The 27,682-nt window shown below is 38.4% G+C and overlaps 1 protein-coding gene across 4 annotated transcripts in view; it reads left to right on the plus strand.

Moving 5' to 3' along the window:
• The window catches only part of prkcz (protein kinase C, zeta), a 100,729-nt gene that overhangs the window by 36,435 nt on the left and 36,612 nt on the right, over positions 1-27,682 (plus strand). For 3 of the 4 annotated variants that reach the window (XM_079638565.1, XM_079638566.1, XM_079638568.1), the window contains one exon: positions 21,940-22,025. In XM_079638565.1, coding sequence (XP_079494691.1) covers positions 21,940-22,025 — 86 coding nt within the window. Of the gene's footprint in view, positions 1-6,066; positions 6,292-21,939; positions 22,026-27,682 lie in introns of those variants that run through there. The other variant, XM_079638567.1, reaches the window with a different exon arrangement.

Below are 27,682 nucleotides of genomic sequence, written 5' to 3' on the forward strand. Positions count from 1 at the left end.
ACCAGTTTGCAATATCAAGCAGCATAACAAGCTGTTTTGTACAGCTAAAAATAACTGGACTCGAATGACTCCGGAAGCCAGACACATTCAAATTACAAATGGCCGCACCAGAAAAAAAAAAGGTGGATATGATGATGTCATGATGGCAGTCGTTTAAAATCCGATACAGTCAGGCTCTTCCATATTCCGTGACATCATCGGATGATTCCATCCCTCCTTTTTCCTCTGTTTCTCCAAACTTACGCTCACTTACGTAACCATTGATCCACAGATGGCACAGCTGACCTGCTCTCAGTTAATGTGTTTGTGTGACCTTCTGACACTCTACAGCTGGAAAACGTTTTATCTGAGTGACTCTACATGTGTTGCATTTAAAGCATGAAATATGAGAGTGATCATTGCTACACAGAGCCAGTCTCAGATGAAGAATAGACCCCCTAGGACCCAGATGCTGACTAGTACCAGACCAGTAAAGACTAGCCCACTTCAGAACTAGTTTAGACCCCTCAGGCTGAAATACAAACATTTTTTATCCATTCTTTAATGTATTGACATTTCTTTGCTCACCTTAACACAATATAGTACATACATGATGCTGACCTTTGACCTTTCCTTCCTTATGCTCTCTTGTTGAATCAGGCTGAAGGTCTTGCCATCTGATGCGTTTCGCGACTGACCTCGAAATAACGTGTCCGTTGTGTAAAATAACGCACTGTGGATTTCTTTCCTTCTGAGTGGTTGTTAGGCTAATTGACTTGTTGTCTACGGGATGGATGCCTTTGCAAAAGCTTTTAAAGTGACCCATCCCCCCCCCCCCCCTCTTCAAACTGTTTAATTTGGAGGAGTGCCCAGGATAAAGGGAGAATGTTTCTGCCATCTTATGTGTATGTGTGTGTTTATGAATGTGCAGTTTGAAGTTCCTAGACACCATCTGCTCATCTGCATCAAACATATTGAACACGCACTGTAATGTTTTCTTCATATCCCCAATGAATATTAGATCTTAGACGTAAAAATCGCACAACACTATAAAGGAACCAGCTCAATTGACATCTTCAGAACTTGATTTTCTGAAAAGCTAGCTAAGTTCTGTTGCCTCTGGTTCTTAAATGGTTTGTCGAGAATAGTAATAGTTATATAGTTATAATAGCCAACGATTAAAAGTCACAGGACCTCTTTGATGGAGTTTTTAACGTTTTCTCCAAGTATTGTCCGGCTGTTCTTGTGAGTGATGTCATCCTTTCAGTCAATGTACATGGCTTTTTTGCTTCACTGTTTCTTCAATGCCAGCTCTGTCCAATTCGCTTCATTTTTACCAGCATGAAACATTTGTCAAGCGTCACGATTCGATTACGCAGACACATGTGTTTGATAAATACATCTGACAGGCTGCTCAGAATGATGGTTGTATCCGGATTCAGTGTGTGGTCGGACTCGGACAGGAAGTGTGTGTGTGAGAGAGAAGACATGGAATATGACATCATTATCATCATCTTGTGGAGTGTTTTGACTGATTTAAATTGTTATTGACCATTGATATTATTGACATTCCTTAAACATACCCAGGTTTGTTCTGAACCTTTTAAGTATTCAGCATCTTCCATATTTATTCAGCTTTAAATGCTTTATATAAAGGCTTCCGTTCAAACTTCTTCTTAGATCATTTAACCCTTAGTTTTTTGTTTTGTTGTGTGTTTCTCTGTGTGTATTTTTTGTTTTTTATATTTCCTTTTAAAATAAAGAATAATGTAGATCTCCATTAAGACTTTGACAGATTGTTTGACATTCAGAATGAAACAAACAGCAATTAATTATAAATGTTAGCATACTGAATTGAAAAAAACAAATGTTTTACACCTATTTTGCATATTGCAATGTGATTGGTCTTCCGTATGCAAATTTAACCAATTGTCTGTGTGTGTGTATAATATATATTTTATTATTAAGCACCATTACTGAATAGACGTTGCTTGAATTGGTGCTGAAGTAATGTGCTTATTTTAATAGATGATGTGTATAATTTGTTAATTAGACCACATGTTTGCACTGTATTTTTTCCCTGGCCATTTTAAATGAGAGGTAAAACTGTTTGAATTGCTAAAATGCATGTTTGTTTTAACCGCAGGATGATGTTTGAGCACATCTGCTCAATGACTGATCCACACACATACAATTTAATTTCGGTGATGCACCACTGGGCCATAATGGAAAACCATTAGAGTTGCACAAATCTTTAGCTGTTGTCTGTCTAAGTACCAGTCACAGGGCCTTCCATTAACCCCTTTATTTACATGAAAACATGCATGCTCACTCAACATGCATTGCTAAACCAAACCAGACAGACCAGAGGTTCATTCCATGTAGTGAGGCACATAAACAGAACTGAATTAAGGCCTAATGGCTGTGTATTGAGTTTGCCTTTAGGTTACAGTTTTACAGTGTTCTGTTATGCAGAGTTTTATTTTTCTAAATCCTGTTAAGGTGGCAAATCATTTTGCTGTCAGATGGCAACACTAAAACGCATCGGCTTCAGCACAGGAAGTACGGTTGGCAGCACTGGACATAATGTGCTCTTTCTCATTGCTGAAATTCCTGGCATCATTTTTAAATCTGCGTCAAACTCTTGCCATTTCTATTTGTCACATTAAATGTCTGACTCATACCGAAGGTCGAGTCCTCCTTTTATAGATACCGTGGAATGCAATGATTGCTTCATTGAGCTGACAATAAACTAACGTCTGAAAGGAAGTGGACGCAAGAATGTCGCGGGTTGAAGGCGGTGAAGGTGAAAGTCCTCAGATGAGACGAGTTTCCTGAGCGGGGCTGGACTCTGATAAAGCCGCCCATCCTGAGGAAAGAGATATATTCCTACTGTTGTAATATTTGGGAAATGCTTTCATAACCTCCAAAGTATTGCAACATCAGCCAGTCAAGGACAGAAAGTGAGGTTTTTGCAGGAGAAAGAGAGGCTAAGAGATCTATAGAAGTCAAATATTCACAATTTATGGCTCCGAAAGGTTTCATCAGTGGATAAAGTGTGTTGAACTCTGATCTAGTGTGTGTGTGTGTGTGTGTGTGTGTGTGTGTATGCGCATTATTATGTGCGTTAATGTATGTATGTGATGAAGTAAGGTCATTTTATTATTATTTTTTATTAAATTAGTTTCTTGCACCAGAAACAGCAGGAATGCAAACTTGGGATCGATAATATTTTTTAATGTGTTTGAAAGAAGTCTCTTATTCTCATCAAGGCTACATTTATTTGGTAAAAATACAGTATATTGAGAAATATTATTATAATTTAACATAAATGTTTTATAAATTATTCGATTTTAAAATGTAATTTATTCCTGTCATGGCAAAGCTGAATTTTGATGAATCATTAATTAATCATTTTGATTTGCAGATTTTCTGTTTAGAAAACAATACAATTATTATCAATGTTGAAAACAGTTCCCCCCCCCCCCCCATTCTAAAAGAACAACATTAATTTGAAATAGAAATATTCTATAACTGTCACGTTACGCTAAATAGAACCCAAGCGCAGACAGTAACTTTCACAAAGACGGTTTATTTACAAACGAAAACAACGACCCACGATGGGGCAAACAAACAATAACTAGACTTGACAATAAACGGAGCTGGAACATTCACAGACAGACCACAATACTCACAGAACCGAATGTTAACAAGACGAACCAGCACTGAGGAACAAACACTGGGAGCTTACATAGAACACAATTACAAAGGTACAGGTGACACTGATGAACATCAATACTAACGAGGGAACAAGGAACGTGGCAAGGATACATGATCACAATCACAGGTGACACTAATACAACATTAACTAACATGGAAACGAGGTAAACACAAGACAATGCAAACACATAGTCAAAACAACCAGCCATGTGTTTGCACATAAAACAAGAGACAAATACATGACATAACCTCCTCCTTACGGAGCGGCTACCAGACGCTCCACATGGGACATAACCAACTGTAAACTAGACATAAACCAACAAAACAGAACAACCATTAACAGTGGCAAACACGAAAACATAACAGTAGGATCGGGATGACACAATAAAAATAACACATGATGGAGGGGGGGTGGGGGAACAAAATAGTTTGTAGGTGGAGGCCCAGAGTAGATAGGTGGAGGTCCAGAGTGGGTGGGTGGAACAAAAGTCCTGGATTCACTGTACATGGGCACTGATTGAGGACACGAAAACCGGGCAGTTCTGGGTGGAGACACATGAGGTACAGTCTTGGGAGGGACAGGTCGGGGCACAACAGGAACAGGGGTAATCGGGGAAAGAACAGGGGACACAACCGATGTTGCTGCAGCAAGCAGAGGAGCCGATGCAGAACCCAAAACTGGGGGCGTTGCCACTCGCAATGGAGCTGAGACAGGAGGTACCACAGACGGCTCAGCGTGGACAGTCCTAGACTCCTTAGCTGGGACAGGGCTAGACTTGGTCACTCTCCCATCTACCTCAGCGTGGACCAGACTGACCGAAGCAACCTGGAGAATCGGCACGGAGCCGGGAAGGGACGGAGATGGTGAACCTGACGATCTCTTCCTCCTCCTCTTTGACCGTGGTGCAGAAGCCATAGCCGGACCGAAGACCGGTACCAGAATCCCCGCAATGTCCGTAGCAACAGCTGAAGGACCTTTTGTAGACGTCGAAGTGGCGAGAACGTGGTTGCCAAGCGTTGTCGTGGCTAGGACGCGACTCTCCGGGATCGCTGGCAATGCAGAAACTGACAACGTCCTCGTGGGGTCCTGCCACTCCTTTCGACGCACATGGTCCACCACCTCTCGAAACGGGCGTCGGATCAGCCCCTGCCGTTCAGCCAGCGGAGGAGGTACATTGAGCCCCGCGATGAAATAAGAGTTTAGGAGGACCTCCGGTGTAAAATTTCTCCTCTCCTCTAGGCCCTGGGCATATCTCTCCAGGGATCTCTCTCCCTGGGGAGCAAACGGAATCTTGCCCCTCCTCATGTCCTCGATAGTCGACTGCCACCATCGCTCCTGGTCACTTAACTGGCTACTGGCGGAACAAGACATAACCTATTGTCTGCTGGGTTCAAAAAATGGCTGGTTCGTTCTGTCACGTTACGCTAAATAGAACCCAAGCGCAGACAGTAACTTTCACAAAGACGGTTTATTTACAAACGAAAACAACGACCCACGATGGGGCAAACAAACAATAACTAGACTTGACAATAAACGGAGCTGGAACATTCACAGACAGACCACAATACTCACAGAACCGAATGTTAACAAGACGAACCAGCACTGAGGAACAAACACCGGGAGCTTACATAGAACACATAATTACAAAGGTACAGGTGACACTGATGAACATCAATACTAACGAGGGAACAAGGAACGTGGCAAGGATACATGATCACAATCACAGGTGACACTAATACAACATTAACTAACATGGAAACGAGGTAAACACAAGACAATGCAAACACATAGTCAAAACAACCAGCCATGTGTTTGCACATAAAACAAGAGACAAATACATGACAATAACATTATGAATGTCTACTGTCTACTACTGTCACTTTTAATCAACTTAATACATCCTTGCTTAATAAAAAAAAAATATTTACTAACATTTTTTTTAGTAGCTTACTCTTCACTGTTAAAGCTTCAATTTATCAGCAATCATGTCCTTGTCATCTTCTCACAAAATAATAAATGCTTATCTCTGCTATATGTCAGTGTGTGAATCCTAAAATATGACTTCACCTGCACGATTTTCCTTTCCTGACTTTCCTTGCTGCACAAGGTTTAATAATAGCACCAAGTCCCCACTGAGTCAGACAACCAGGCCAGTGCAGTCTGAAAACTCAGCTTTGCCCTCTTGTGGCAGGTGCGTGTTATAACATGTGTCTACAAGCGAGGGCATCAACCTGCAGGGGTCCTCGTGAAACAAGAAGAGAGAGAAAAGAGAAGTGGAACAACCAAAAAAAAGAGAAAAAACTCCCCCACACAAAAATCCTTTAAACATCCAGTAGAGATAAACTGAGCATGCTCAGTGTAGCTGTGCTTTTCAGATGTGTGTGTGCGCGCAAGCAGGCAGAATGAGACAGAGGAGTGTGTGATGGTTTGCTACTGAGCAGGAGTGGGAACGAGACAGTGGGGACCAGAGACACGGGCTGAGCTCCAGTGGCATGGCAGAAAGGATGGAAGAGGGACAGTGAAGTGGATCCAGGCACCACCAGCCCATATAGGGATGCTGCTAACACTGCTGTTCTATCTGCGAGTGAAAGGTACCATTGTATGCCGTACACAGACATAGATAGATAGATAGATAGATAGATAGATAGATAGATAGATAGATAGATAGATAGATAGATAGATAGATAGATAGATGGGATGAAAAGATCAAATGGAGTAAGAAATTAGACAGAATGGCTGTTTTATATGATGGCTGTTTATATGATTCCTTAAAGGGATAGTGCATCCTGAAAATGTTTTCAACCTTATGTTATTTCAAACCGGTTTAACTTTCTTCCTTGTGTGTAACACAAAAGGAGATGTTTAGCAGAATGTCAAAGCTGCTCCTTTTCCTCTGATGAAAGTGAATAATGTCAATGACTGTTGCTGGTTATTTTACTGACTCTCATCTTATTAAAGAAAATATTTCAGGTTTGGAACAACATGAGAGGGAGTAAGTAATGGCAGAAATGCTATTTTTGGTTGAACTATCCCTTTAATGGTTGTGTATTTTGATGAAAGAGTTCTTTCATTCCTCTTTCTGTCTCTGTCTTGTCCGTTATTTAACTCTCCTGTCTCTATGCTAAGATAGTTTTCAATTAGCTCATGGTGTGCTCTCACTGACATATCAGCTACACGCTTTCTACATGACTGCAATATTACATCTTTGTAATGTTAGCTCCTGGATCTGTCTCTCGGGTTGACAGGATCTATTAATAAACATTTTGCATTTCTTCACTCAATGAGAGTTCAGTAGGACTTTCCAGTTGAGTCTATCTTTATTCATCATCACCAAAGTCTATGTAATCTGACGCGTAGTGACGTTGACGTGTAGTGATTTGTATCATAATGTGTGTCCCGGTTGCACTATTTGAAAGTAAGTTCCTTTGCATTAAAAGGTCTATTTATGGATTATGTGTCTATTTTAGTGCATAGCTCAATAATAGTTCCTCAGGGCTCTGTGCGCTGTCCACTTTTGTTTCAAAGCAAAATGATGTTGACAGTTGGTTCACATGTGCTGGAAGCTTGCATTGTGTCTAGCAAAGATTACTAAGGGTGGTGTGCTGTAGTGGTTAAAGCTCAGCGTTAGTAATTAAACCATAAATCATCATATCGCACCCTTGAGTACAGCACCCCAGCTTGCCCTTGCAAAAGGTTACGCTGCAATGCTAGGATGGTTGTCAGAGTGTTGCTGTGTGGTTGTTAAGGTGTTCAAGCACTTGTGGTTTTAGAGTGTTTAGTTGTCATGTACAATGGGTACTGTATGAGAGCGATCTGAAAAGTAGCTGTTCAGTTTACTGTCAGTGCAGCCAGGTGAGGCTTCTGGTTGGTCATAAAAGCTGTTGTTTTATGTGTCTGGCTGCAGTTTTGTTCTTCACACTATGGACAAGCAAAATTAAGCTCTTCAAATATAAAATTATTATTTCCGGAAAAAATGGTGTGGATGAGAATTTGGGGAAATTGTCAGTTTTGTAGGGTTGTTGCTTAGGTATTCACTTATGCTGCATATATTTGATCAAAAATACAGAAATAGTGCGAAATATGTTTACAATAAAAAAAAAACTGTTTCCTATTTAAATATACTTGAAAATGTATTTTATACATTATGGCAAAGCTGAATTTTTAGAATCATTACTCCAGTCTTTGGTGTCACATGATCCTTCAGAAATCATTCTAATTTTCTGATTTGGAGCTCAAGAAATATTTCTTATTATTAGGCCTATTTCTTATTACACTTATTATTGTGAAAAGCAATTGTGCTGCTTAATTTTTTGTTGTGGAAACGGTGATAGATTATTTTCAGTATCCTTTGATGAGAAGGAAGTTCAAAAGAACCACATCAAGTCTTTACTGTCCCTTTTGAACAATTTAATGCATTCTTACTGAATAAAATAATATTTAAAAAATCAGATTTTCTGGTTCCTATGTGGCTTTCCTGTGTGAGTTTATGGGAACTTTTGCCTGTTTTTATAATTCACCAAACAAAAATCTTAAGTATTACTGCTTAGAAAATACTAGTAGCACATCTCTTCTTAACATCATTTCCATTTGTAGCACAAAGGATACTGGAAGAGTCATGCACTAAAGCTTAACACTCAATAATAAACACTTCAAATAATACATGTTTTTTCTAAAGCGACATTGTGTGAAAGCCCTGGTTGTGTGTGGTGATACAATACATAAATATCATGCTTGAATGAGGAATTGGTATCATATTTGTATGTGTGTTTTATTTTTCCCTGAGTGTCAGTATACTTAACATTTCAAAGACTTTATCACGCATGTAGCCTACACTCGGCAGTGGTGTCTCATGGGAGTGTCGTTCCTCCAAGAGTTAAGCTATTTTGTTTGGTTCACTCCTAATTACCCCAAACTGCCTAATTTTGTGAAGCTCACACTTTTACTTATGTAATACTAGACTTGTACTAATACAGTGCACACACACGGCCCCAGGCACGTTTCTTGTCTCAGGGTCATCTCAACGTGATGACGCGAGAGACTCACTTTTGGGAAACAGTGACATTATAAACCTTTGAAGCTCTGAACGGGGTGTTTTAAAGTTTTAAAAACATCCCGCGGAGCCAAAAGCTAATTATTGATGAAGAATATGCGTTCAGTTCATACGTAAGGGAATAAGAAAGAGATGGGCAGGCCAGTGAAGGAAAGTAGAGGCTCAAAATGAGACGCATAAAATCAAAGAGTTGGCTGCGAGCTCTACCGTTTCATCCCGGATGACTCTGATGAGCTTGAAGTAAAGGCTGCCACTCTAATGTCACATTTTTTATGCTTTTATTTGAGCACTTAGGAGAGACCCCCCCCCCATAAGGTGAAATATTAACCGGGCGGTTATGAAGACTGTTGCTGAAGCCTGAATATCTCGGACTCTCAGTTGGTGTGACACAGATACAAGACAACTGTCTACATAACTTTTACAGCCTTTCATAATGCATCACAAAAGTTCAAAGAAGTTTCAGGAAAGAAAAGGATGACAGATGAAAGGTGATATGAAGGAGAGAACTATCAGTATGAATGTGTGTGTGTTTGCTCGAGGCTTTGCTGACATTGTGACCTTAAATAGCTGAGAACTCATTCTTTTGAGTTTATTTCCACTGTATGATTCAGTACAAGCATCAGCCTGAGACTAAAAGACACATGAAAGCGCTTGATGGACACAGTGTTCTTTCCTGTGTTGGCATTTCATGTTGAAACAGGAAGTTTGGAAAGGATATCGGACTTGTCAGCTAGTAACATTTTACATTTATGTTATTATTATTTTAAAAAATTGTGGTTGCTGTGGTGTAGCTATGCAGTTGCTATGGTGTTCTGGATGGGTGCTAGGGTGGTTGCCATTTTTTTTTCTTTTTTCTTTTTTTCTTCTTTACATAGTAGTAGTACACTATGAAAAGCTGTGTTCGGGTCATTTGACCCGGAGAGGATTTTCTTTTTCTCAAAAATCTTAAGTAAATCTTAGTACATCTTACTGACTGCACTTAGTACATCTTACTGACTGTAACACAGGGCATAACTTCTTCACAAATATTTTTGGATAATATTTGTACTTTTGAGGGATTTCCCCCCCACCTTGTTACACTTGTGGTTTTCCTGGCCAACAATGAGTGGAGTACAGAAAATAGCTTATAAATCTCTCGTTATGCTATATTATCACCAATTATTGGATTCAATCTTTTTGTCAACTTGTTGTTGACAGTTTTGCATTTCTTTTTGAACTGGTTGATCGCATTCCTTATTGATCTGAACTTATGCAACTCAGATTTTGAGTGAAAAAAGCAGTATTTGTGGATAATTTGGTCAAAATTCAATAAAAAAATTGCACTGTTTGTCACACTAGTGTGCTTTAATGTTTAACCACGAAGTTTGTTTTCACACTTGTGGCACAAAGTCACACTTGTGGTGTTCACGGTTAAAATGACTGGCCTACAAAAAAAAAAGCTGATTAATTATCGCCAAATATTGGATTTAAATTTTTTGTCAACTTGTTTTCTTTCAATTAGGACAGGTTTTGTATTTATTTTTTTAGTAACTGACAGATTGTAGTGTTTTTCTTCATCAATAATTAGCTTTTGGCTCCCCGGGATGTTTTTCAAATCTTTAAAACACAGATTTACGTCTCTAAGTTTGTTTAACTAATTTTCCCCCTGTATTTATTCAATAATGTGTTGGTTGCTCACAGAGTCAAAAATGCTGTATTATGTTTATGCAAATATATTGTGTAGGTGCCAGTTGTCACAATGTTCTTTAAGGCTTGACTCACTGATTGTATACAGTGAAGCTGTGTGTGTGTTTGGCTTTGGTCCAGTGAGTCCCACACACTCTGTGTGAAATGTACAGATACACTCCCATCCCACGCGAGAGCAGATCAGAGGAGTTACATCACAGCGAAATGTGGCAGCAGTCAAGGAGTGTATGAGTGAAAATGTGTTGTGATCTGATTGTGGGAGACTTCAAAACGACGTTAAAACAATACGATTGCATGCATAGAAGAGCACTCTACAGGAATTAGACGCGTCTGTGTGTGTGAATGGTTAGTCTTGTGCCGCACACTAACTCCCAAAGTAATAACATTTTGTCTAATCTTTTGGATTAGGACACGGCTGATAAATTAACTTCCTTTTAAATTAAGTACAAACTTCAAAGCAGCCTATTCAACATCGTGTTATTTGCCTTGCAGTGGTTTATGAAGCTCCACCCTGTCAATTAACACATTACGCTAATGTCTGCTGCTGAAATTAGCATCTCCTCTCAGCGGGCTGCCGCTAACACGCTCATTGTCATTTTCTCAGCTGCTATTGTCCCTGTTATATGATAACCCATTATTTTTAAGGGCTATATCCTACACTTATATTTTTGGCAGTTTTACGTCATCTTTTCCCAATCTTTCGGACAAATTTTAAAGGTACTGTAGCAAAAACCGTCTGTTCTGAATTCTATGTAAATGACCTCTACCATGATTGGCTAAACAGTTTGCCTGTGTAATGAGTACACTTAATTAGTTGCTTATCAATCAGAGTTCTCTCTCTCACCGACGGCCTGAATCGACATGATGAATCGGCCCAAAAACCCCCAACAGCGTCTGACTAGAGCCAATCTTTGCAGATCACACCGGAAAAACTAAGCCGACCGACGCTCAAAAACGGCCTGACATTGGCTTGGTGTGTCCCGGTCTTTAGGGGATTTACTATAACTTGGGGTATTACTAGTCTAAGGTACTAAAATGCAACTTTTATGGGTTGATAAGGCACAAATTTGTCCTTTCAATGGTACTGCCACAGCGACAAGCTGTTGTGCTCCTAAAGGTGGAGTTTTTGCACATTTCTTTCTACCAACTTTTATTTACGGTTATCTCGTCCTCCCCGATAACAGCCTCTTAGCAAGTTCACAACGCAATTTGGCCAGAAATGTGCCATGCAACTGCGTTTGCCTTCTAAAGATCAAGGAAAATCCTGTTTTCCACGATATGACCCATTTAGATTGTTTTACTTGGGGAGTCAAAAAGTTAAGTAAAGGTCATCTTAGGTCCTGATCTTCTTCTCCGGAAACTCTAAGAGGTGGGTGTGACTGTCGCCAGATTTTGTTAATAACTGACTTTACATCATTGTTAGTGGTTTGAAGTTTATTTCTGGATTTATTTTGTCAGTGGCATGTTTATGCGGAGACTTCCCCTTATCTTTTCTTTTTTCTTTTTTGTTAATGTCCTTATCACTGCAAAAAATAAATAAAAATACAATATATATTTTTTGAAACCATGATAAATCAGTATCATAATCAATTAAATCATAATAAATTAATAAAGTACACACACACATAGGCTATACTGTATATGTATATATATATATATTGGCAAGTTGAAGTTTATGCTCAAAAAAGAAACAATTGGCCAATGGGGTAGGAAAAATAAACTAAATAAAATATATATTCTATGAAAATAAATTAATATAATTACTTTACAATTCATTTATAATATTATAATTATTATTAATTTATATATTTCTAATACATTTATTTTGCCGTAAGAATATTTAAGTTTTCTTTTAGTGAAAATTAGATGTAATACTGAATAATAAAATGTGTTTTGCAGTAAAGCCTCTCTGAGTGAGTCTGAAGTGGCCAAGAACAGAGGAGTTAGTGTTTTGGTGTTCATGTTCAGGTCTCAGTGGCCGAATATAAGGGCCCTTATGCAGAGAGTGCTAAAATGTTCTGCTCCTGCTGCATTCCAGCTGTGCGCTTCAATCCCAGCTGTTCATTCAGCTCAAATCCCACAGCCTGCTTTGATCCTACACACCCTCGGCACAGCAGAGGAAAGCCCCCTTTATCATCTTCCTGCCAGCCCAACCAACAATGTGTGGAAGTGAGTCAAACCCATTTGAACTGGTCCTGCTCTCCAAGCCTCCAGCCTTTACTCGCTCGCCAGACAAAGAGGACGTTCAGCCCTGGCTGGAGCTTTCTGGGGTTAGCGTGGCACGCCATGGCGGGCTTCTCCGTGTCCATCCAGAACTTGCAGGGTGCAACTCTAACTCTCGTGCCGCTGTGTTCCCTCGTCGTAGTTCCTCTGACCGGAGGTGGAGGAAGAATGTGGGGTGACGCAATACTGGTCTGCTCTCCGACTGTCACTGGAGGTATTCACAGCGTTTATCTTAGCAGTGGAGAGGGGGACATGAAATGGAAATTAATTTAAATGACTGTCTTTTTGGAAATTAGTGTAATGCCTCGCTGCATAACTGACATAAAACCTCAAAACAGATTTAACACTTAGATAGTAGTGATAAATATTTAAAGATAACACTTTACAATGTAGTTAACATTAGTTAATGTATAACTAACATGAACTGACAATGAGCAATACATTTGTTATAGTATTTATTCATCTTTTTTTAATCTATAGTTAATACAAATACAGCTGTTCATTGTTCATGTTAGTTCACAGTGCATCATTAACTAATGCTAACAAATACAACCATTGATTTTAATAACGTATTAGCAAATGTTAAAATTAATATTAACTAAGATTAATAAATGCTGAAGAAGTATTGTTCATTCTTAGTTCATGTTAACTACGGTTGTTAACTAATGTTAAGTCAGGAACCTTATTGTAAAGTGTTACCGAGATTTAATTTGAAATGATTTGATGCTCTACAAAGCCAGCAAACCTCATGGGAGGTTTTGGTCTTATTTTCCAGTTAAAATATCGTAAAATTGTTGAAACAAGATAAATTGACTTGCTGCATAAGATATTAAGATTTGTTTGCAGATAGTGTGTCTTTAATATGAGTGTAATTTGCCTTAATGCACTGGCAGAATCACTTTCATCTTATTTCTACTTCAGACAAGTAAAAAAAAAAAAGAATAAAAAAAGACAAAATACACTTGTATGCAAGATGCAATCTATGAAAAAAGGCTTATTACTTTATACAGCGTGGCTTCTTAAAAAAATGACTGTTTGAAGGATATTAACAAATATTGTCTGGAAAACTTTTTCAGTGTACACATAGCACAGACAATTTTACGCTAAAATAGTGAGTTTATCTATTAAAAGTGAGTTTATGAAGGATCAGCTATATATATATATATATATATATATATATATATATATGTATGCAACAGAGGACTGCCTATGATATGAATGGGCTTTAGCACACAATGTCAGTCTCATAATCAGATAATGTAGAGAAAACAATCTACTAGATTTAGTTAATATATTTAGCTGCAAATGAAAGTTAATCCTGTCTTCTTTTCATGCTTTTATATATGGACGTGAGATGGGTTCTGATGTGTAGATGAAGTTTGATTATTCCATAACTCCGGTTCTTACTCTCTTCTCATAGCCAGTAGCAGATATCCAATGCAGTCCAGTGTAGACTTTCCGGCTCCAAAGCCATTGTTCAATTTAAGGTCAGAGATTTGGATCACTGCCATTATACCTGCAGTCTCGCTGGAGCTGCATCAATTCTTTTTAACTTAGACTACCATTAATGCTGCATTTGTCTCGTATTTCATCCAGTGAGATCTTTACAAGTGTGCTGGTTCTCTAATGCATTATTGTCATTAGTGTTGAAGATGCATAAAGTAATTGTTTGGTTTAGTTTGTTTAATTGGCCAATACAATGGTGGTTTTAGATTTTATTCTGAGATTACTGATGGCTATAAGCAATAGATATTGTCAGTTATGATGCAAGTTATGTACAGTAATATGCATGCACTAAGTATAAACTAAAAACACTTCTTTAAGAGTTTATAAACTTACATTTTTACACACACACACACACACACACACACACACACACACACACACACACACACACACACACACACACACACACACACACACACACACACACACACACACACACACACACACACACACACACACACACACACACACACACACACACACACACACACACACACACAGATAGTACTAAAGATAACATACTATTTTCTGTTTCTGTTTATTAAACCATTCTTCTTCATTGTATTAACTCAAATTTTTAATTAAAACGAACTCAAAATTTTAAGGCAACAAGGTAACTTGCTTTTTTAAGTTAAACCAACATTTTGTTTTACAGTGTGTCATCTGTCTTCAGTTCTGACATCACAGATGATAGATGACTGAGAGTGATTGTGACTGGCATGATTCCAGGTCTAATTAACAAGGTCAAATGAATATGTTAAGTGCACCGCATGTGTGTGTGCGGTCACGATGATGACTGATAACAACTGACTAGACTAAGTAGTGTTGTGTGATCACATCTCTGCTGTGCTAATTCAGTTCAGTGTGGAGAATGCCAGCATCGACTCGATCCCAGTCTTGCTTATACCCTCGGGTGCGGCGTCGCCCTCCATCCACCAGAGCAAGGGCAGATTTATAATGACGGGTGTAAGTTCATGAGCGTGCTCCGACTGAGCAGTTGGTGTCGTTGGTTAAGTGCAGCCGTTAAAGAGGACCGGGCAATTGAGGACGGCAGGGATGGAGAATGACAGCACAGTTATGATTAGAGTCAATCAGAAGCGCGAAAGATCACCGTCATTTTTCTTATTAAACCGTCATATTGTATGTATAGTAAGCGCTGATGTCTGTGATGAATGTGTCCACTGTGATGATTTTTCCTTATTAATTACATGATACCACATTCAATTCCATAGTGTGATGTATTTCCAGGTGAAACAGAAAATGAGTGGGAAATAAGATTTTCTTAGTTTTAGCCATCAGGGTTTGATTGGATCATAAAAAGTAGGCTATGATGTTATTGGTTAATTTTAATGTCCACGCCAATGTGACCTAGAATTCGTCTTAAGGAAAGAAAAGTAATTTCAGAGGTGGAGAAAGTTATTACATTTGTTATTACATTTCAAAGGAATGTTCTGATAGATGAACTATAAGGTACTATACATACATTAGTAACATCTCAGGAACGTGTTCACTATTGTTGTTGGACACTGTTTTGCACATTTGGGCTGCTAAAAGAATAGCTCTCATTAAAAAAATGAAAGTTCAGTCACCTTCATTTTAGTCACCTTCATATCTTTCCAAAAGTGTATGCTGTTATTACTGTATTACTGTTGTTTTTTCTGTTATTAAAGTGATAGATAGTTCACCCAAAAATGTAAATTCTGTCATCATTTAATCACCCTCAAGTTGTTCCAAACCTGTATAAATGTCTTTCTTCTGCTGAACATAAAGGAAGGTATTTTGAAGAATGGTGGTAATAAAAGAGTTGATGGACCCCATTGAGTTCCATTGTATTTTTCCATAGTTTTTTAAGTTTGGTTACCCATATTCTACAAAATATCTTCTTTTGTGTTCAGCAAAACAAAGAAATTCATACAGGTTTGGGACAACTTGAGGGTGAGTAAATGATGACAGAATTTACATTTTTGGGTGAACTATCACTTTAAGGTTCTTTATTGGCATCCTATTGTTCCTTTAACATCAATGGAACCTTTCCATTGCACAAAAGGTTCTTTATAGTGAAAACATGTTTGGTAACACTTTACAATAAGGTCTCAGTTTACAATAACTGTTTTACAGTTAGCTAATGTTCTTTTTAACCCATGAAGAACTGGTAAATACGTTGATGATATGGTCACATGACATCCATCCAGACAGATGTTGGCTGTGGACACGGAGTACTCCTTCTCTTTCTTTTCTGTGGTCAAATGTTAGAAATAATGACCAAAAAAAAGTGTTGGGTAACTATGGCAACAGCACAGTGTGATTTCTCTTGGTCTCTCCCTGTAGGGGTGAAGTTAATAAGATTAGAGATAGATCTCAGCGATGGCAGCGCTAAAGACCTCGGCTCTGTCTTTTTAATTAGCCCTTCAATTTCTCTCACACACACACGCACACACATTGTTTCCAACATTGATAATATATCAGCATGTTACAATGATTCCTGAAGGATCATGTGACACTGAAGACTGAAGTAATGGCTAATGAAAATTCAGCTTTGCATCTCAGAAATACATTTTAAATTGTAATAATATTACACAATATTACAGTTTTTGATCAAATAAATGCAGGCTTGATGAGCGTAAGAGACTTATTTCAAAAACATAAAAAATAGTCATATTTATAACTTTTGACCTGTATTCTACAAAAACATTTTAATTTCATGCTAAAATAATGCTACGGGGAAATAACCAGTTTAAACATGCGTGTGTGTATAAATGTGTGTATGTGGATGTATTCTGTCACATGATAATTTGGTAAACATTATATTTAGCCTGTTTGTTCTGTGTTATGCTGGTATTATTTAAGCATTTATAAAATGGTCAGTTTTATCGTATCAATAATTTAGCATATTGAAAAAAAGCAGTTAATCAAAAAATAACTATTTGAATTTGAAGACATTTTTGATTGTGACTGTACCGTTAGGTCGGCCTTAATTCAGTCTGTTCAGAAGTCATCTAGCATTTGCTTTTGATGAGCTGATGCTGTCTGAGGCCTGCGAGTGTTTTGCAAGATCAAACACTTTCATATCCGAGGAGGCATGCGTAGATCCAGCTCCTTTACAACAGAAAGAGAAGAGAGAATGCTCAATATACAGCTCTTGTGTTTCCCCCTCATCACATTCTACTGAGAAATGATTTCTGCATCTGGTAGATGCTTTTATTCCAAGCTGCCTAGTCAATTAATGTGTTCCCTGCAACTCGAACATTGACCTTGGCTTTATTAACAGCATGCTTTTCCAGTTGAGCTACAGGGAATGAAAAAAAGTGTGCTTATGATGCAAATATCTACAAACCACCCTGATTATATAACAGAGAGAGACACTGCTCTGATTTAATGGAGCTCAGAGCGGCTTCTAGTTTTAAAAGTAGAGCTTCTAGTTCTTATTTTTGATGTTCCTCCTTTGATGCCTGTTTTTGGACTTCACGGTGTTGTCAGTGATGCATTTTGTTGCACAACATTTGGCAAACCGCTTTGTGTTTTTGGTTGTAGCCGCTGCTGGCTGTTCGGTGTATATTGCATGTGGCGTGTTTGCTTGAGTGTGCGCCGGCTCTCACGTCCACAGGGCTGCTGGCATCTGGCACGTATGGCACAGGAGAGAGTGTGTGTTGCCATGGCGATGATGGAAAAATTGAATTTGTGCCTGCCGCACCCTCAACCAGGCCGTTTCCAGGCGATTTGTATCAGCTCCACTAAAAGAGCTCTGTCAAGCAGGAAAGAGCCTTTAAAAGCAGCTCCTTCATGACTGAATCACTTGAATGCATCATTGTGACTCAAAATCACTAACATGTCATGGAAGATGTGGCAGCCAACCACCCTGCCGTGCAAAGTTTTCCAGTGCAAGTCAGAGTCAAGTTTACATTTACAGTTGCTTTGGTTTATGGGACCTTATGAGACCATTTATGACTGTGACAGTCAGCGAGGATTGTGGGATTGAGAAGAGAGACTTCCTAGAGGTCGTTCATAACAAAATACATGATTTTATCTTCAACATTGAGAAATTAAGTTCTGTTATGTGGCCAATTCCTGAGCCAAGATGTCGGGCAGGGCTTTAGACCTGCATGCTGCCTAACAGGTTGAAGAACAGGTGTTTCGGTGCCCATCTGGATGATTATGATAGCAAACATGACACGGAGCTGTTTCCTGAGCAGCTGCTATTGTGCTCTGTGAGGGGATGATCATTTGTAGTTCTGTTGAAGTCTGCCACTGGTTTGATGAAGGAGAGGGACATTGTGAATTGTTTTGTTTGCTGCAAGAAGGTAGAGTATAATAACTTGCACTAAGAAATATATTAATTTAAGGGTGCCATGTTTTATACTTCTGTAGCATTTTATATTTTCACCTGAGGTCCATTATTAGTCAAGCGCTGTGTGCGAAATTGCCCCCTATACCCTCATTCACTAACTCCCTGGACATGATTCCACTAATATAGACATGCTGCTTTTGCATAATTTGTGCTTGCGGTTTAATAATTATTTGAAACTTAACAAACTTGCAGCTCCAGAAGTAATGAAAAGATTTATCTTGAGCTCTGTCATGGAAACTAATATGTATAAACTGTAATTAAACAATTTAATGATCAATTAAAAAGGAATTTATACCTGTATGATTACGCGTACTCGCGTAGCCACATTGGATCAGCGGTTTAGAAAATGCATGGATGGAGGATTCAGCTGCGAGCGCCATCTTCTGGTCAGACGTGTCACGTGGGAATGCATTCGGCGTGCGACTCCCACATTGCATTATGGGTATTCTCTAACTGGTTGTACACACATTATTGTAGTGCATTGTGGGATTGAATAATTGCACTAGATAACGTCCACTATGGTTTCAGACACTACTATAAATGTCCCCTCAAATAGTGCCCTATTTAAGGGTACAGGGGCCGATTTCCGACACAGCCATAGTTAATATAGGGTTAAAAGGGTATTTTTGCTACTATGCCTTTAAGATATACCACCGTTCAAAAGTTTGGGGTCAATAAGATAAATAATTAAAAAAAAAAGACATTGATAATGTTTCAAAAGATTTATATGTCACATAAATACTGTTCTTTTTGAACTTTTATTCATTACAATATCCTGACAAAAATGTATCTTTTCCACACGGATTTAAAGTCCCCGTGAACCGGAAGTTGCAAACGACTTTTCTCAAGTGTTGTGACGCATTTCCGAGTGAAACGGAATATTGAACAGAGGTCAGGGTTTTACTGTAGCGCTCCTCCTCTCCATCTCTCGCCCATAGCAGAGTAACGGTTTGAGGGGAGTGGTTAAGCGATTAACCAACCCAAGCCGTCAAGCCTATGTCATCAGAAAAGAACGCCATTCCATAATTGCCATAATTCCATAATTCCATAATTGCCATAATTGTTTACCACAAGACTAGTAATATCCGCTAACAAAGTAAATAGGGTCAATTTTAATTTCATGGCGACTTTAAAGCAGAAAAACTGATTTCACCTTTGAAAATAATAATAATAATTTACTATTGCATGAACTGTCATCAAGGCAGACTAAGATGCTGACTATTAATTGATATTTAAATATCAGTACTAATTTTAGTGTACCTTTAAGCAGGCATGTCACTTCAAAATGGTGAAATTCGACATTGTTTTTAATCCTTACTCAGCTTAATATGTAATAATAGCTTAATTAATTTGCAGCATTGCAGACACAAGTAATTAAGCCATTAATTAAAGGTTGATTACCCCAACAAGTGTAAACACTGTTGTTCTGTGGCCCCATCAAAACATTGCTCTGTTTGTTTGACAGCCCGACAACAGCAACTTTGGCTCAACCAATGGTGGGCCATCATGTATTTCTGACCAATGACAAGAGCATGGTTCTTTAGGAACAAGATTCAAATTTTTCATCATCATGTTAATGTGTTCCATGATGTGATCAGTAAGAAATAGTATTAGTAAATTATGAATTATATTTCAAGTAATCATATAACTTTTTTCCACACAAGAAAAAAATACAGATTTTGTTCTGGCCTCATGGGGTTTGATGTTAAAGTTTAAAAATATGCTCCTCTCCTCATGTCTAACTGCTCTGTTGGGGCATCAGTTATTCCTCTGGAAGACTGTGTGAGTTTCAGCTTTATCATGTTCTATTAATAAATTATTCATGTTGTGTAGTTTTGATGCAAGCGACACTTTGAATGTCTGGATGCGTGTGGTGTGTTTATATGCGACGAGTGTTCATTTCACACTGACATTTTAGGTTTGGTACTCTCCAAAGCTGAATATATGTTGTTATTGGTGTTATGTTTTAATATTCAAGCACTGCTTTTGCTTTATGCCACACAGTAGTTTCTGAAGGCTTAACCCAGACTTTCAATTTCTCATTTTACTTAGATCTCTCTCTCATACACACAAGGCCCAGGCCTTTGAATCTCCTCCGGTGCTCATTAGTGGCTGACACTTGAAAGTTTCGACAATATTTCAATATTTATCGGTTTTACGTAACTGAGCTGCAGTTGAGGGCAGAAACATGAAACGGCAGCAGACAAGAGCAAATCTCCAGGGCTCGAGCACAATTCTCAGCGACTCACTTATGCTTGAAAAAAAGGTCTGCCAATTTAACTGGAACATTAGATAAGAACATAATGACATAGCTATATTGGGGTATCTGAGGTACCCGTGGGTCACTAGCGAGGACAATATGGGTCTTTCAGGGTTTAAATGCCATTATTTATGTAATATCATTGTACCCTCAGTGATACATTGCAATGATAATTTAGTTCTGTCAACAATTTAGTTTTTAGACAATAACAGCTGCTCACCCTTATGTCATTCTGAACATGTATGACTTACTTTCTTTTGTGGAACAGTAAAAGATTGAAAATGTCTGTTTTATAGTGACAGTCAATAGTGTCCAGTGTTGTTTTGGACCTCATCGACTTTCATTGTGGACAGCGAGAGAGACTAAATGGTATTTAAACTCTTTAAAAGAGCAATATCATTTGTATATTTAGTGACAAATGTTGGTAATGTCCAAATTGTTTTAATTTATAAGCAGCAATGCATCTACTAAATGTGATACTCAAAAATTTAAATTCTGTAATTTTTCTCTTCTGTGGAACAGAAAAAGATTGAAAATGTCTCAGGGTTGTTTTGGACCCTATTGACTTTCATTGAATGTATGGACAAGGGAATTTGGCATACGATTTCAACTCACTATTTTGGACACATGAATCTTAGTTTTGCATACTGTTTAGGGTTTATAGTATTCAGTTGCAGCCAGTATTTTGTTCTGTGTGTGTACGTAAAAACTCACACAAAGGTCATCCTTCATGTTGTCAAGGTGGTGAGACATAAAGACAAAACCCCAGAGATGCAGCAGATCAAAGTCTCATTGTGGTTGAACCTATTTAGGTCAATCTAGACGCTTGTCAGACCGTTAACATGTGACCAAAGTGATGCTGCAGGGAATAACAGATCGACAAGAGAAAAGAAACGAGAGAGTGAGAAGAGGAGGGTGGGTCAGATGGAGACACTGAAGCAATGAGAGAGGGGAGGGATAGCTTTTTCCCATTGCTTTTGAGCGGGGCATGTTTTCAGTCGCAGTTGAAATTCGTCCACTTTCACTCGGGGTCAAGACCAGCCACACCTCAGTCCATCTCCCTTCTTCTGTCTCTCGTCCTCTTCCCTCGCTCTGTGTTGGGATTGATTTGTTTTTCATTCCTCGAGTCTCGATGTTGCTCCTATACAACCGTTTCCTCTCTCTCCTAGAATCGATCTATCGCCGTGGAGCTAGACGATGGAGGAAGCTGTACCGGGTGAACGGACACCTCTTCCAGGCCAAGCGCTTTAACAGGGTGAGTTAAAGTCTAGTTCTCTCCGGCTTGAATGATGACATCTGAGTGGATTCTTAATGTGTTTAACCCACTTTCTTCAGATTTATGGTCTGTTTGTGGGATGAGTGCATTTCATGATAGATCTTGTTTATGGCAAATAGCAAATATGGCAAATATGGCAAAAACACATTTTTGAGGTTTTTAGAGTTATGTTTGAGAGCTGCATAAATAACTCTGAAGTTGTGGATGTCGTACACTTGAAAATGGGCAAGTAGACAGTTGCGATAAGTGTCTGTAGCTGCATTACGCAACAACTGTAGATGAGTTTTTAAAAAAACAATCTGTGAAGCTATTTTTTAATTTTAATAAAATACTCTACTGTATTTTTTTTTACTTTTATTCAGCATAGATGCATTAATTTGTTCAAAAGTGACAGTAAAGACATTTATAATGTTAAATAAATACTGTTCTTTTAAACTTTCAATCAAAGAATCCTGAAAAAACTATAAGCAGCGCACCGGTTTTCAACATTGATAATAATAAGGAATGTTACGTGAGCACCAAATCAGCATATTGGAATAATTCTTGAAGGATCATGTGACGCTGAGTTCAGCTTTGCAGGCACAGAAATAAATTACATTTTAATATATATTAAAGAGAAAACATGCATTTGAAAATGTTGCGTTTCTACGGCACATAAGAGCTGAACACAAGAGACTCATTTTAAAAACATGAAAAAACTATACCGAACCAAACTTTTGAATGGTAGTGTGTTTTTAATTATTTACTATATAATAATAGCAAGTATATTTGTATTGTCTAACCCTTCTCTTTAAATGACATGTATTTGTTCCTGAATAAATGTTTGAATGATTAAGTAGCCCTAGTAGCAACTGTTAGCATTTAGCTAACTGTTAGCATGTTAGCAGTTGTTAGCATATTTAGTCCATAGTAGTGACTTATGATGAAAATCTACAGTTGTTACAAATCTTACTAGTGACTGTTGATAAGTAGGTGTAGTAGCAACTGGTAGCATATTAAACTGTAGTGGCTGTTACAAAAAGTATCTGACTCTTAAACCATCAATAATTATCTGGAGCTGGTTTGGTGGTGGTGTGTATTTGTCTGCTTGAAAAGTGTTTGGTTTTAGCCCCGGTTCTCCCACTCCAACCCCGATCTAGTGCTTGAGTGAATTGTTTATCATGCTGACTGATAGAAAGCCGATAGGAAGGGAAGGGAGAGATAGACCGAGGCTCTTGAGTGCGATGTCTATTTTATGCAGCGATGCCCTGCCTTTAATCAGATATCATCCCTTGAGGATTTGTTATGTTAATGCAGACCTCTTCCTCCAGTAATCTTCATTCTTCTACTGAGCAGAACATGTGCCAGACAAAGAAGAACACCAAACAACACAAGAGAGAGGAAGAGGGAGGAACGAAGGCAGGGGAGAGACGTACGGGAGAGGGACATTGTTCATTTTCGCTTGTGCTATTTTTGCCAACACTGAAATGTCCCTTTTCTTGGAGATGTTGCAATGGCCCTTGGCAGAGATAGAGAAGAAGAAAACAGAAAGAGAAAGAGGCTTAGAGAGACACATGATGAGCACAGTGCCTTCGGAAAACTCCCTCTCACCACAGCAGGTGTGTGTGTGTGTGTCACGGTAATGTGCGTAAATGACTCTTCTCATTTCTCCTTAACAAGGCGATCAATGTTTGACCACATTATGAGCAATATGGCTAAACTGCAGGATGACATCATCAAGATAAGCAGTTCTCCAAAGTCATGTTTAGAGTAGTCTTAATTTTTCAGATTTCCTGAAAAGCTGTGATGTCAGACTGCTGACGGGGCAAAACTCTGCAGACATTAATTTGAGTCCATGAGTGTAAAACACTTTTAACAAAGCTAATGGTGGCTGTTTAAAGAGACACTGCATCATTTCTGCGCTACTAGCGACACCAAACAGAATTACAAAAACATTGTTCGAACAGCATATGTATACTGTGTGCACATTTTCTGGATGAATTAAATATATGGAAGAATCTCTTCTTCAAATCCTGAATTGATAAAGTTCTTTGATTTATAGCTTATTATTTTTATATAACATAAAAAAAAAAAAATCATATTTAAATTTTATATCTGATTCATTTATATAGATTTTTTTTTACAAAAAAATTAAGAAATTGTAATACATTTAAAATTTGCCAAAACGTACATTGCATGGAATACTGTATCCCACAACGCAATGCGTTTCCAGTAAGAAGCATCTACCGGTACTTGTTAATATCTATTTTCTAATCATTATTTGATAACATTTTCTTATTTGATTAACATTATATAAAAAAAACATTATATAAAAATAAAATAAGTGTTATTTTTTTATTTTTCAATATCTGAATAATATTTTATAACGTGATTGTTTAATACATATTAAAAAAAATATTATAATTATATTGTTATTTAATTTTTATTCATAAGATGATGACTAGATGCATTGCCAACCACATGCAATGTAAAGTATTCTGACAGTAAACTAACATTTAAATAATTTAACGTTGCATGATACCTATTTCACTTTTATTATTTTATTACTATTATTTTTTGAAATAGTAGTCAATAAGTAGTTAGCTAGTATTCAGAGTCCATTCAACATCAGAGTAACTTCCTGTTGGCGCATCTCTCTCTCTCTCTGAGAACACATTCTGCCCTCCTGCTACTTTTCCACTCTCTCCTCTCCTTCTCCATAGAAACAAGGGACAGAGCAGAAGTAGGTCATGTTTTTCCCTCTCTCTGTCCTTCTTTTAAGGATCTGACTCGACCCGTCCCTCTCTCCCATCATCACCTCTGGATCTATCTTTGTCTCTTAGTTCGCAGCTCCCTTTGGACAGCCAGCACAGGACATGTACAATCTGTAACAAATCCTTTTAAAGGCTGTATAATAGATTGAGTTTTACCCATTACTTTTCTCTCTCTCACTGCTTTCATGTGCTTTTCATCTATCATACGTGTGACAGAATAATCAAGTCACATCCTTCTCTCAAACAATACAGACGCATTTCAAATCCTCTTGAGACTTCTAGAAGTTTATTTTCCTGCAATGTGGCGGAACGACACAAGACTTGTGCAGTTTACCGAGATAGTTTCCGCTTGTCCGTGTTGTTTTGGCTCTTTGATCGCGTGTGTTGTGTCTGAAAATGAAAAGAGGAGGAGATTTCCCTTAAATTTGAGTGTAGTTCACAGAGATTAATTTATGATGTCATAAATAAGGAAATTGGCATCTGTTGCCGTGGCGATGAAGGTGGCAGCAGGTGTGGCGTCTGCATCAGACCGAGCGTTGGAGCTTCAGAGCGTAATTAGACATCGGGTACTTGTAATAAAAGAAACAGCCCCTAAAACTAAGCAAACTGTAGGTGAGCGGTTACAGAAATGGAGATATGGTCGTAATTTTTTTTAATTCATCTTTTTGATATTGTTTTTAAGGGAGAATGTTATAGTGCTTGATATTTTCTGTGTGCATATTATAAAGGTTTGCTCATGCTACGAAAGACCGGCCTTGTCTGAACTCAGCTGTTAGCATGTACTTCCTTAACAGGTAAGAAAACAAAGTGCCGATTTTAAATGTCTCGCATTAAGTAATGGATATTGACATGCACAAACTCTAGACAGTCATAGCACTGTTTTAATGGTGTGTGTGTGTGTGTGCGTGCGTGCGTGTGTGTGTGTGTGTGTTTGTGTTTCTGTGGTAATGCGCTGAGATCATTTCCAGGCACTTCACTCATCTCGGCTCTTCTGAGGGCACGGTCGATAAAATCTGAGCCTGGGTTCCTCTCATCTCTTAGCCGACTGACCTGTATTTTTCAACACCATTGGCAGAGATAACAAACTCTTAACACTTAACCTTCACCTTCAGACACCAATAATAACTATTTAAAGGGGCCGTATTCTACATTTTTATATAAATGTAAAGACAAACAGATATTTTTAAAACTTGAGTCCGTATTAGAGATTATGGGATCTGTTGCCGTTGTGATGGTGTTGCGTTTGTGGTACATAAGTGTGAATATATAAATATTAGGACCTATCAAATATACGAACAACTTCATTGTTCGGTCCCTTCATTAGTTAAAGGCATGTTCTGCTTCATTGGACAGATTGTACTTTTTGCCTCCATTGCATTCTATGTGTAGTCGTTTAAGGGATGGCGGCCAAAATCCCTATCAAATTAACTTCATGGAGCACATCGTAAACGGAAATCTATTTCATCCAGCACTCAGAAATCCATCCCGGTTGAATCATTTGTAAGGCGTCTCGGGTGAATCCTCGGGATGAGTGTGATCCAGCTCTGCTGTGCTGTAAGGATGCCGTGGAGCGTTTGCCAAGTCGTGAGGGGACAGAATGAAATCACACCCCGTGTCTTTCTCCCATGCTTTTTCTCATCCTTACATTTTTTTCCTGCTGAAGCAGTTACATGGTGATCTCCTATCTGAGCAAAAAGACTATTTTTACTTGCTTGTGTTTGTTTTCTGTCACTGCTTTTCAATGACAATGTCTTTCTCAGGATTTGTCCTTGTTCTGTGCCAGTTCTGCCAAGCATGCTTTGCATTCCTTTCAAACTTGAACTCAGGCTGATGAGCCCCAGTCCGTTTGTTTTGAGATCTGAGCATATATCTAATATTGTGATTAGTGTGTGTGCGATCAGAGTGTGTGTGCTGTCTACGTGGGTGTTTTCGAGCCGATAGGGCAGCGCTCTTATGCATGCGGACGATTCACAGATGATGTCACTCTGAAGAGCCTCAGGTCCTTGTAATTATTGTCAGTGTCCCACTTATGGCTCAGGAGTGTGTGTGTGTTTTAGAAACTGCTAAATGACATGGATGACTTTGAATTAGACATGTTTTATTCCCTCTCTACAAAAGAGAGAGAAAGGGGGAGGATTAGGAGGAGAGGAAGTGAAAAATACAGAGGCATGCGAAGAGGGCTGTGTGTGTGTGTGTGTGTGTGTGTGTGTGTGTGGGAGGGTGGGTGCGCATGTGAAAGTGTCTGACATAAACATTTGATCCTCTCTTGGTGCTTTTTCCTGCTCCTCATAAAAAAATAGTGAGCTGCAAAATATTCTTCTGCTGGGTTAAAAGTTTTGCATTCATTTTTAAGTCGCGTCTCTGGTCATTTTCCATCTCCTGCTCTACATGACATACTTACAAATGATTCAGATTAGAGCTAATTAATTTGTTCATTTTGTATGATTAATTTATATGGAAACAATATATATTGACCATGCACTTTTTTTTTGGTCAATTATACTTTACTCATCTGCCACAATAATGTATTTGAATTATCTTCTTTCTTTGGAATTTACTTTGGATGGTTTTGGCATTATGGCTGAAAACCAATATCCTACGGAGAAAATGAATGGGATTTTGCTGGTCTGTTGCCCCCCTTTAGACTAGATAGCAGAGTGTCTTGCATTACATTCCCATGATATTCCTGCTGTATCTGGGATACGTGGTGCACACGCTCGGCCCTGAAGGCCCCTTTCGCTCAGCTGTGTTAAATGTTTGCTTTTTGTTGGGGACAATTGGTCGGGTTTAAAGTTTAATCCACTGTCCTGAATGGAAGCCCGATACGTGCAGTCTTGATGTGTTTTAAATGCGTGCAGATACACATTGTTTCTCTGGCACTGC

The sequence above is a fragment of the Phoxinus phoxinus genome, assembly GCF_949152265.1.
Source record: "Phoxinus phoxinus genome assembly, chromosome: 15".
In the NCBI taxonomy this organism is placed as follows: Eukaryota; Metazoa; Chordata; class Actinopteri; order Cypriniformes; family Leuciscidae; genus Phoxinus; species Phoxinus phoxinus.